The sequence below is a fragment of the Myotis myotis genome, unplaced genomic scaffold, assembly GCF_014108235.1.
Source record: "Myotis myotis isolate mMyoMyo1 unplaced genomic scaffold, mMyoMyo1.p scaffold_m19_p_10, whole genome shotgun sequence".
Taxonomy (NCBI): domain Eukaryota; kingdom Metazoa; phylum Chordata; class Mammalia; order Chiroptera; family Vespertilionidae; genus Myotis; species Myotis myotis.
In genome coordinates, this window is record NW_023416314.1 from 59,211,038 (window position 1) to 59,223,768 (window position 12,731).

At 40.6% G+C, this 12,731-nt stretch overlaps 1 protein-coding gene across 5 annotated transcripts in view; it reads right to left on the reverse strand.

The window, feature by feature from the left end:
* LGR4 (leucine rich repeat containing G protein-coupled receptor 4) overlaps positions 1-12,731 on the reverse strand; it is a 98,310-nt gene that overhangs the window by 40,074 nt on the left and 45,505 nt on the right. For 4 of the 5 annotated variants that reach the window (XM_036325688.1, XM_036325687.1, XM_036325686.1 and 1 more), the window contains exon 2: positions 7,114-7,185. In XM_036325688.1, coding sequence (XP_036181581.1) covers positions 7,114-7,185 — 72 coding nt within the window. Of the gene's footprint in view, positions 1-7,113; positions 7,186-9,518; positions 9,698-12,731 lie in introns of those variants that run through there. The other variant, XM_036325685.1, reaches the window with a different exon arrangement.

Consider the following 12,731-nt stretch of genomic DNA (forward strand, 5'->3'; position numbering starts at 1 on the left):
TCTTTTGCTCTTACTGGGAAATTACTGCTGTTGATAGAGCTTATCTGACAAGCCTTCATCAAGGAAGTGTTAAGTGAGTCCAACTTTAGTTTAGAGGCAAAAGAAATTCCTTGCATTAGAAGAGAACAATAATCAGCTACTTTCTACAGCTCTAAACAACCCAATCAGACTATCTAAGACCACTTAAATGTTTCAGAGACAGTAAAGCTGATGGAATATAGTGGGAATGACATTGAGCTTACATAGGTCTAATTCCGGCTCAGTTATGTACTCACTGTGGTACTTTGGGCAAGCGACTCGTCTACTACTGGGCCTTGATATTTTCATCTGAAAATGGTATGGCTAGACAAGAAAACTTCATTGTAGAAAGAACTCTTTGTTAATAAATTTTGTGTTCAATGAACTGACTAAGGGAAATGTTGGGCAGCCAAACCATCTTTGATGGTTAGCTGTGGACATACTTAGAGTAGTAAATAATAGTGAGTGGCTGGTCTCTTAAGTTCCCTTTCAATCCTGTGCCTCTTGAGGCAACGTTATGGCTTAGAAATTAGGAAGACGTGAATCACATCAATATATATTCAAATCCTGGCTCTGCTATTTCCTATATGACCACAGTGAGTTTTTTACCTCTCTAAAGCCTCCATGTTCTCATCTGTAAATTGGGACAATAATAAATTATATCTACCTCATAGGGGGATAGAGGCCTTGTGAGCATTAAATCAGGTAGCATGTATTATGTTTTTAGCACATAATAAACTCTCAATAAATATTAACTGCCATTTATTATTTCTCTTGCACCCTAAAATAATTTCCCTTTGCCCAACTTGAGCAATTTTAATTATATGCATTAACTCAGAGACCACAAAAAATAGTTTTAGAAATTTAAAACAAATTTTCAAGACAATAACCAGAGGCAACTTGGTGTCGATTGTATCTTGAACCAGAAATTTGTTTCTTTTGCTATAAAAAACATTAGTGACCAACAGTTGTTAAATTTGAATAATTATTACAGATCAAATAAAAATATATATCAGTGCTAGTTTCCTGAATTTGACAACTATACTGCAGTTATTTAAGCAAAAATCCTTGTATTTTTGGAATAAACAATAAAATATTTAGAGGTAAAAGGGCATGATGACTGCAACTTACTCTCAAATGGTTCTGAAAAATGTACATATATTTTACATGTTATGGTGTGTGTGTGTGTGTGTGTGTGTGTGTGTGTGTGTAGAGAGAGAGAGAGAGTTAACATTTGGGTAATCTGAGTAAATGGTATGTGCAAAAATTCCTTATGCTTGCAACATTTTGTAAGTGCATTTTTAAATATGTGTGTGCACATATATATTCTGTATATGTATGTGTCAGTCAATACTTATGTATCACTAAACTATTCAGTTTTGACCCACTGTTTATATTTGATTTGAAAATTTCCCTTTCAAATTATTTGCTAGTCCTCTTTTGTAAAGTAAAGCCTCCATTTAGAATTAATTGTCCTACAAATGGAAGAAAAAACAAAAACAAAAACCAAAAACCTGAGAGATCTTATTTTCATTTTTATTGATTTCAGAGAGGAAGGGAGAGGGAGAGAGAGATAGAAACATCAATGATGAGAGAGAATCATTGATTGGCTGACTCCTGCACGCCCCACATTGGGGATCAAGCCCACAACTCGGGTATATGCCCTTGGCTGGAATCGAACCTGGGACCCTTCAGCCCGCAGGCCGACACTGTGTCCACTGAGCCAAACTGGCTAGGGTGAGAGATCTTAATATTCAGAGATCAGTATTCAGAGATTCAAGTTTCACTTTAGCATTGTGAAGAGTTCCAAAGTCAAAGTACATTTTCAAACAAATGAAATTATCCTAGCCTTATAGTACGTGTTAAACAACAACTGTGCAAGTGCCAAAGTTGGCAATGGTTTCTATTGCTGTTGCAACATCTCAGCTCAAAGTAACATCCACAGACTTTTCAGTGGTCGCCTATGGGAAAGCAGTTGGATATGCCTTCTACTGTCTCTAATTAAATCAATTTCACAACTCCACATTTCAGCCATTCCCCAAATGTCTACCAATGCCCCAACAGGTCTCAAGGAGAGCCACAAATAGTTGTGGCAGCGTCACAGCAGACAACAAAACCTGTCGATGCTAAACAAACGTTTTCCAAGAATTCTGACTTTCCTTTCACATCCTTAACACAAACCGATATTGGCCCTCTCCAACACCCATCCCAAACAAAACAATCTCTCCCCCAGACACTTTAAGAGAAAGAAAGACTGTAATGTTTCAGAGGAATAGTGAACAGAGCATTTTATGGTCACAAAGCATGTTGACAAAAATTACCCCACCTTCCCTTCACAATTCTACGGTAAGGAGTCCCATTTTACATGGTACAAATCTGAGGTGCAAACCTCAAGACCGTCCCAAGATTTTGCACTTTGTATGTAGAAGTTAGAGCCAGACCTATGTTTTTGTATCCTCTGGGGAGAGGAGGGTGTAATCACTGGGTTATGATGTTTATAAACTGTAAAACTTTCAAAAGTAGGTTAAATGTGAAAATAAAACTGGCACCAATAGTATTTAAAGTACATTTCACTTAAAAAATTTGGGTGAAATATTTCCCTGCGAAAACATGCATGTCACCCACAGTATTCATTCAGAAAGCACAGGGCTCTGCGGATCTGATTTCAAGTCCCAGCAAAACTACAAACCAGACCCGTGAACTTGAATGAGGCACTTGACCTCGTCAGCACCATTTCTGCTTTTATAAAACCGCTTCTCTGTACTGTAATGAGAATGAACTTTTATACATTGTAAAACTCGATATGCATGCTATTTAGCATCATTATCTTTATAAAACTGAATTCTTCATGACCCAAACTGATTGGCTCTCGGGGTTCCCAGTCTCAGTGAATGGCATCCAGTCATTCAGAGCAAAAAGTGTAGCCTCATCCCCATTACTCACTCTCCTATGCAATTCACCTCTCCTTCAGGATAAAAGTCTACACTCCTTAGCTTAACAAGTCTCTCATGATCTGGCCTCATCTCCTAACATTTTCCTGTCTTTCAATATTTCAAACTTCCCTGTTCTCCAATAGGCATCCCTAGCCATTGCATGTGTTTTAATGCGTCTGAAATGTCTACCTCTGTTTTGCACATGCCATCAGGTTCCTTCTGGAGCACCCTTGCTGGCCAACCTCATCCGGCTAATTCCCACGTGTTCTTCAAGACTCAGCAGAAGCTATTCTGGGAAGCCTTTCTTAAGTCCTACAGTCAGTCCCAAGTAAGCCTGCTGCTTTAGGTTTCCCCTGACCCTGCACACACGTCTGTGACAGTCTTCACAGACTCCGCCCCAAGTGTCCACTCCATCTCCTCCTCTGGACCAGCCATTTCTAAACCGCGAGCCGCAAGCATCTTTAAAACATACCACACCTGACCATTCAGTCAAGGGCACTGGCCTCTTTCCCCTTAGATGGTCAAATAAAAAAATGACAACAGCCAACACAACAAAGGCTGTCTGGTGTGAATGAATCAAAAGTATGCCTATTTTTTTTTTCAGATCGGCAAAAAATATAACCTATGTTTTGGTGTGCCATGAGATGAAAAAGGCTGAACATAGCTGCTCTAGACCATTATTGGCCAGTTGAACTTTCCGCAATATTGGAGATGTTCTCTATCTATATTATCCAATACACAGCCACTAGCCATTGGAAAAAATGGCTCGTTCGATTCAGGAGATAAATGTTCAATTTTATTTAATTTTAATTATTTTAAATCTAAACTTAAATAGCCACCTGTGGCTCGTGGTGGTGCTGTTGGAAGGCACAGGTCTATGTAGACTGTCAACTCCAAAGACCACACTGACTTGTCTAGGTGTCCCTGGCACCACCACGGGGTCTGGCAAACGGCACGATTCAGTGCTTGTTGAAAGACTAAGTGAATATGTAAATATCTATAAACACGTCTCATATGTAGTTGGGAACGGATTCCACCCAATATTCAAAGCATTCTGGGTTATCATAAAATTTGGCCAAACTGATCACATCTTGTAAAGCACACCTCATTAAGTATCATGGAAAAAACCCACCCTCCATGAAGCATTCATTTCTCTACAGGGACTTCAGCTTCGCAGTGACGTTTAAATGACTTCCAGATGACTTCTTGATTAATGGTCCGCTGCTTATGAAATATTACAATAGCCATGGCAGCATCATTTTGGAATGTCAAAATCAAACTACAATGTTTTATAAAGAAAATACATGGGTGTGTGTGTTTTTTACCATGCTTATATTAACATGGGGGAAAAATCCCCTTGAATGTCTAAAGTATTCCTAGAGTAGAAAAGAATACTCTGACCTCTTCTTTGAAATTAACCACTAGCTGACCTAACTGAATATGTGTGTTTGTGTGTGTGTGTGTGTGTGTGTGTGTTTAAATATATTTTTATTGATTTCGAGAGGAAAGGAGAGGGAGAGAGAGATAGAAACATCAATGATGAGAAAGAATTATTGATTGGTTGCCTCCTCCAAGTCCCACACTGGGATTGAGCATGCAACCTGGGCATGTGTCCTGACCGGGAATTGAACTGTGATGTTCTGGTTCATAGGCTGATGCTCAACCACTGAACCACACTGGCCAGGCTGAATGTGTTTTTGAAATCCTGTACAATATTTGGAGAAAGTGTCCTGGCTTGATTTGATGAGCTCTCCTCACTGCAATAGCAGAATATGGAGAGAACATGACCTCGCTCCAAAGAACAAGTGGGCACATTCAATTTGGTTCCAATTGAAAGTCTCAGTTGACAGCACGCATGAGCTTGACCTAGGCTTGGTCATTTGAGATTTTAAGAAATCTAAGATGTGAACGTCACAAAGTTGAGCTTGAGCAGGTTTGACTCGACATCCACGTCCTCACTACGAACCTCTCAGAGTGGAGCTGGCAGTCAAAGGCCTCAGTAAAGGGGGTCTGCACACAACCGCCCACCCAAAGGAAGGAGAGCTTCTCCAGGCCCCACCTGGGGCACCACACATCCCACAGGGGCATCAGATGGCTGGACACCCGCTTGTTAATGTCCTTTCATTGCATCATTACTTCTATAAAGGGAGACTAATCCTAAGTCTGAAACTATACATGAAATAAAAAGGAATAGACCCTCGCCAGGTGGCTCAGTTAGTTGGAGCATCTTGTACTCCAAAAGATATAGGTTTGATTCCTGGTCAGGACACATACCTAGGTTGCAGGTTCAATCTCTGGTTGGGGCACATGCAGAAGGCAATGAATAAACATTTCTCTCTCACATTGATGTTTCTCTCTTTCTCTCTCTCTCCCCACCTTTCTCTCTAAAATCAATGAAAACATCTTTGGGTGAGGATTTTTTTAAAAAAGGAATAGGTAAAGTATCTTAAAGCTTGATTAGGAGAAATAAGGAGTGGGCCCTCAAATACACAGTTCACTCCTTTTAAATTCAGTTACAAATTTCAATTAAAAATAAGTGTTTATTACAAGAGAATGAATGTTCACTAAAGAAAAATAGGCCAAAATAAAACATACATTTAATCCTTTTACCCAAAGATAATATTTGGAATATACGCCACTGCTTTTTTTTTTTTTAATGTAGTTTTAAAATAGTAAAATAAATAGTAGCTAGCATTTATATAACCTCTGTTTCATGGACCGTCCTAAGCATTTAACATCTATTAACTCATTCTGTCTTCACCACAATATTACAATGTAGGGACTGTTGATATCTGTACCTCAGAGACAAAGAAACTGAGCAGAGGGAAGTTAAGAAACTTGACCCAGTTCACAAGCTTGGAAGTGAAAATAATCCCCGTTCGGTTTTGGCTCTGGGAACATTATGTTCAACTAAGTAGTGTGGGAAGAAAACTTTCTCCTTAACTTTATTAAATCCTTAACTGCGATTTCAATACTCCGTCGGAAGCAGGGAGCACACCCTGCCTGTGTTATATTTGATTCCTGTGCCCCGGCTGGGGGAGGGGCCGAGCTAAGATAGGAGACATTCACTGACTTGCACCTAATACTCAACAGCTGGGCTGCAGGACTCAAATCTGTAGCAAGAATGTAGATTCCTTCAGGGCTGTATCTCTTTGATGTGCGTAATATCAAACTGTAATCTTCTTACCTCCACATACTACATAATCAATTAGCTTGGTCATGAAAAGCCTATATTTAACTTGATTCAAGTCTGCTCTTACTTTTTTCCACCTGGCTCCTTAAAATATAACACTATGTAGTTCCCAATTCCTTTAAAACCTAAACGTGCCAGTTTTAACGAGGAACTGCAAAAAAAGCGGGGAGACCAAAACAAAATGGGAGGTTAAAACAAGTGGAAAGAAACTGCCCACAATGTACACTGTTAGGCTGGCAATGTGAGGTGCAACTGCCGAGTTCGGAGACACTCTTAAAGTCAAAGGTGCTCTTGCGGTCCCGGAAGGTGTTCCGTGCCTCCATCCCACCCGCAGAGGTTGCCTGCAAAAGCCCAAAGGGACCCACACTCCTTTTTCTGCTGTCTCACGTCAATATTGCTGGCTGCACCAGGACCCTGAGATGCCTTGTATTATTCTTTATGGTTGTGCTACCCATACAGCAACTCCTTTGGCAACAATGGTAATTACACAGCAGCCTTGTTATCTCCAAACAGCACTGTAATTAACTTGTGTCACTGCAACAGCATTCGTGGTTATAATAATTGCAGCAAAAAAAAAAAAATGTCTATGGAAGTAGCAGTTTTAGTTCTGGCTTTCGAAAATAACTTCAGCTTATTTTGCTCATTAGAGTCCACATCTGAGTGAGATCATGTGATACTTGTCTTTCTGTGACTGGCTTATTTCGCTTAGCATAATACTGTCCAGGTCCCTCCATGCTGTCTCAAAGGGTAAGAATTCCCCACCACCACCACCAAAAAAATAACGACAGCAATTACACTACTTAAAAAATCAAGTTAGTTTCCCCCAAAAAAGCATGATTTCCTCTGCACAGAGCCCACTGAAGCTATCTGTATGTCCCCTAACAGGACACATTAGACTATCCCTGTTGTAAGCTTCCAAAGAGAAGAGAAAAAACACAATCAAACAACAATTCTCCCTGTGATACTTACAGCTCCTCCAGAAAAGGGAAGTTCTTAAAAGCATCTTCTGGTAACTGAGTAATGTTGTTCATACTGATATCCCTGGAAAACAAAATTAAGAAGTTTGTTAACTCAGTGACATTAGACTTGAGGCATTTAATTTAACAGAAAAACAGTTAGGGGCGGAGTGTTTGTAAAGAAACAAGAAAAATGGGCATAAAGACAGACAAGGAATAGTCATAAATTGGCTTGAGGATGCAGAAAACAGAGAAATTAAATCTTCTCATTTAGGAACATAACCAAATCCTTGATGGTCCCCCTTTAAGGATTCTTGGGGAAAGTGTCTCAAACTACATACAATGAGTGGGCCAGTGTGGCTTCCCAGTGGTATTAAACGTGCTGTATCTGATTTAAAAAGTAATAAGTAAGCAAATAAGTCCCCGAGGACTTGATATAAAAATAAGTTTGCTGGCAAGGATGGCTTCTTAAGCCATTGTCAAGAACAATAAAGCAGGTCCTAGCTGTACCCTCGTCATATTTCTACAAAACCTATAAAAGTCCTCCAGGTAATAGCTGTGAGTGGATTTCATTTTTAGCCTATGAACAGATGCGGGCTAGAGACAAGTGCCTACATGACAGGTATGCAGTCCATTCCCAGTTCTTCCTTAGAGAGGCAGCAGAAAGGAGAGAACTCACTTGACGATGTACTGCAACAATTAACTAGTTCCAACAGCTTAAAACTACTTTATTAACCATTTCCTTCTTCCCTGGCAACTGCCTGTTGGATTGGCTTTCCCCTTCCATACTCCACTCAACATCGACACCATGAAAGACAGGTCGAGGCAGCCTCATGAGGGACAGTCCCAGTACGCAATGGCTAAGTTGCCTCACGCAGGTTCTTCTGCCTCTGGTCTCATGTTAAAGTCTATGGCTGACCCCTCAGGTCTCTCCTGTCTGCAATTCACCATGAAAATTCACATATGTGACCTTCCCTTTATCAGATTAGACATGCTGGTATAACAGAGTGTAAGAGAGCCTGGCTGGTGTGGCTCAGTGGTTGAGTATTGATCTATAAACCAGAAGGTCATGGTTTGATTCCCAGTCAGGGCACATGCCTAGGTTTCGGGCTTGATCCCCCCAGTGAGGGGCTTGCAGGAGGCAGCTGATTGATGTTTCTTTCCCATCAATGTTTCTATCACTCTCTCCCTCTCTCTTCCTCTCTGAAATAAAAACATACACATTTAAAGAGTAAATAAAAAAGAAAAGTGTAAGAGAAATCAAGCACACGAAAATCAGGTCACAATAACACTTCAGTCAGATAAAATTTTCTTTTGAAGGAAGTGACAACTTCAGTGCCAAGGTAGGAGAGTGCCTTCCATCCTCTTCCTTCTCACTGGAATTTAGAAAAGGAATTGCATCCCTTCTAGTTACTAGCCCTTCCGAAGGCAGGTTTGGAAAGCTTTGGGAACAGCAGTAAATGTGGCACCAAAAACAGCAACCACAGTAACAGGTAACATCAGACTGCACATAAAATCTCACTTTACAAAAGGGGAAGCTGGGGCTTACTGAACTAAATCATCTCCTGACCGCCACTGGGCAAGTGGTGTTAACAATAGGAGAGGTGGACCTCAGTCCATGATCTTAAGTGGAAACTCTGAGTCTCCTAAGTATCATTTGAATCCCCCAGTGATAGTCAAAATATAAAGCAAACCCTCTGTCCTGGTAAGATTTTTAAAAAGGAGGGTTACTGCCCCCAAGACCTTGGCACAATCATCAGTGAATCTCAGGAAGAGCACTTTTGCTTGACGATTAAAACGAGGACTATATGCCCTAGCTGGTTTGGCTCAGTGGATAGAGCGGTGGCCTGTGGACTGAAGGGTCCCAGGTTCGATTCTGATCAAGGACATATGCCTGGGTTGCGGACTTGATCCTCAGTAGGGGGCGTGCAGGAGGCAGCTGATCATTGATGTTTCTATCTCTACCTCCCTCCTCCTTCCTCTCTGAAATCAATAAAAATATATTAAAACACACACACACAAAATGAGGACTATAAATAGCTTTAGCAATTCAGGAACCATCATATACATTTCCTAGAACATGAAACTCCTCTGAGATGAATCTTATGACCATAGAGGTTCAAATGCATTCCAAAATTTTCTATCACCGAGAACGACTCACATTCTATTAAAGTTAACTTATAAGAAAAAGAAATTAATATACTTCTCCAGAAACAATTCTCCATATTCACAAATTAATAAATGTTCATTATTTATATACATTCTTTTTGAACCCAGGCTTCGGCACTACTTTAGTCAGCTATCATTATGCCTGCAGAAGGGAAGGAGAAACACTTGTTTTTCCATAGACACTCAAGCAAGGACACTGGAGCAAAGGCACCAAAATAGGGGTCAGGACAAGCAGGCCCAACTCCCGACCTCGCCACTCGGCTGCTCCCAACTGCCGGCCTGGTCACACGGCTGCTTGTCATAGGAGGCCTCAGTTTGCTTATCTCTACGACGATTAAAAGTACTTGACGCTTGGTTGGGTGGCTTGACTGATTGGTTGGGTGGCTTCCAAGCCTGACATATACTCCTCCCATGATTCACCTTTTTCTGTAGTTTTCATGGAGGGGCACACCCTTCCTGATGAAAATACACACGCTTCATTTTATGGAAAGGGCATGTTTCTGAAAAAATGTGCCATCATACAAAATTGAAAGACTATTAACTTTGCCATTATAAAAGGGAGTCACTCCCACTTGTAAACATATTTGGCCTTCACCACTGAAATCATTCTTAAGAATACAACAAAACTTTTAAGCATATGGAAAGGTGAACTAATAAGCTGAGTGAGCAGTGGTTCTATAAAATATCACACAATTTCGGCGCTCTTGAGTCATTCCAATAAAAGGAGAAAGAAGGATAACCATAATTTATTACTGTGCAAAGGGAGGCCCTCCGTGCAGTTGCCTCTCGGGTTGGCACACCTGAGTTCAGGTGCGTATCACAGTAACAGAAAAACTGATTAATTGCCTCACCAGAAAAAGACACATAATTGGAGAGACTTTACACCACACTATTCTCCGCATTCCAATTTTTTTAGAACACATACACCTATGTAATTCTCTCTCTTTTTTTCCCACCCTCAGCGTAACAAGACAAAACAGGTCGTTTTGCTGTGAGCTATAAAGGCAATTAGTGGGACTCCGTATTTACAAACTAATATGGTTTAAACAGGACGTGAAGTTTTGTTTCAAAGCTGCAGATTGAGGAGCAACACTTCTTTTCAAATTGTCCTGAGTTGCACACACCCTGAGAGCTTCTCTCTTTATAGGTATTTTCTCTCATACTTTTCGGGCTTCGGTTATAAAACATTTTATGGGTAAGGTTAGAGAGTGGGGTGGGGACGAGCTACAAGATGTTATCTCCAGAGAAGCTCTGGAGACATGTGGTTACAGAGTATAAGGTGGGTGGGTACTCATTTAAAATAATGAGGGCTAATGGTGATAAACAACCTACAGACAGCCTGCAGAATGGATCCCAGACCTGACATCACCCACAGCAGGGAGCGAGCTCCAGGCTGGAAAGAATGCTGGCGGAAATGAGGTAACTGCAACAATTTACAAATGGAAGCCCTGTGCCCCTAATGAGACGTATAGTAGGCTCAGAAGCCCGAGAAATTATGAAAATACATAAATAAAAGATGTATAGAAAATTTTCAACTAGAAAATGCACCTCCAGCTCAGTGCCCTGACATTCATTCATACGAGCAATAGTCTGAATGTCAACATCTAAAATTAAACCAGTGATTTCCCATCCCGGGTTCCATAAAGAAAATAAATATAACATAAACACACACACACACACACACACACACACACACACACACACACACAAATGTCACACAAGGCCAGAGCACTACCAACTCCTAAACACCTCTGAAGGGTAATTTCAAGAGAACTGTTGGCCTTGCTTGAAGGTAGGCAGCTGGGGAAGTTGGAAGTGTATAGGCCTGGGAACCGACAGGCAAGGTTTACCTGCATGCGGATTCACAACCTTGGGCAAGCTGCTCATCTTTTCCGAGCCCCAGCTTCTTTATTTAGAAAAACAGAAGCAGTAGTAACTAAACCTTGTAGGTTGCTGTGAAGATCAGAAAATGGCAAGTCACCTATAAGAAGCTAAGGCATAGATATGTAGGTTTTATTTTATCGATGTCCATGTTTTTGAGGCCAGTGGACTATGAGCAGGCCAAGCCTTCAGTGGCTTTCCTTCCCAAAAGAAACCGTTTTTATACAAGACACACACTGATTAGTGCAGAAGACCTAGAACCTGGAGTTGTTCCTACCTACAAAACTGCACTCTAAACTCCACATCACCAAATGCTGAAGATTTTAAGCTGGAAGGGCCCTTCAAAATCAAATACTTCATGTTTTAAAAAATTTAAGAAAAAAATTAAGGCTCAGTAGTTGACAGAGTCAAGCACTCTTAAAAAAAAAAAAAAGAAAGAAAAAGAAAGAAAGAAAGAAAGAAGCAAGAAAGAATTACATTCTTATAGAAGATTTTGGAAGGACAAGATAACACAATAGCCATTTAAAAACTATCAGGAGGATGACCTCGGGCAGGTTAGTGATAAAGAGACCGTGGGCAAACTTCGCCCGGCAGAGCCGAAAGAGCGGAGGGTTCGCTTGCTCTCTCCTCCTCTCCTTCACCAGCAGCAGTGTTAACATGTATTAGTTCACACAAACACCCCATCTATGCTTTTGTTCAGGCCCTCCGGTCCAGTTTAAGAACCCATTGTGGCCCTCGAGTCAAAAAGTTTGCCCACCCCTGGTTAGAACCTAGAACTTTTACTTAGTGGGCAGGAAAATTCTCCAATGTATCTTTTCTATACATAGTTGCTTGAATGCATCTTTCCTATAAATAATGGCTTGATTGATCTTTCCTATACATATTTATTTGTTTTGTAATAGGTTTCATTATAATTAGGCCTCTCAAGATACACTACCTGGAACAGAGCATACATCTGTACGTTATACCCACATAATGCAAGACTCCCGCAGTTTTACCAGAGATCAGAAATACAAAAACACGTCACCTCCACTAGAAAAATAAAGCTGAACATTCAAACACCAGTAGTCACTGGTTTCAAATTTAAAATTTAAAGGGTGCAATTGTCTAATTGAAACTGCTAAATCTCCCCAGTGGTTAAACTCTCATCTTTTTTCCCTCATAAAATTTACTAATGTTAAAGTATCTAGAGAGTAAAGAGGAACATCATGTTTCAACAAGGCACCTTTTAAAATCCCTATAAAGGGCTCCCTAAGCGAGCCTAACCTGTTTGCTGGTGGCCAAGTGCGTATCACTGTGGGCTCCGCCATTGCGTACTTGCCGGCTCTGGGCCTTTTGCCACAGAATTATTTCGTCTTAAATATGCTGTAACTGACCCAATGATTCTAAATTTGAACAAGCCCTCCTATTGGTATTAGATAAAATTATACTGCTGCTGCCACATCGTTGCTTATATCTCAAATATCACTCAGCAGTTTTAAAAGTCATTTAATTACATATATTCGAGAACACAGGGTTCTCTAGTATGTATGTTCTCTGGAAAAGGCTGGTGATGTCTTTAAACTCACCGCACACAAGCTG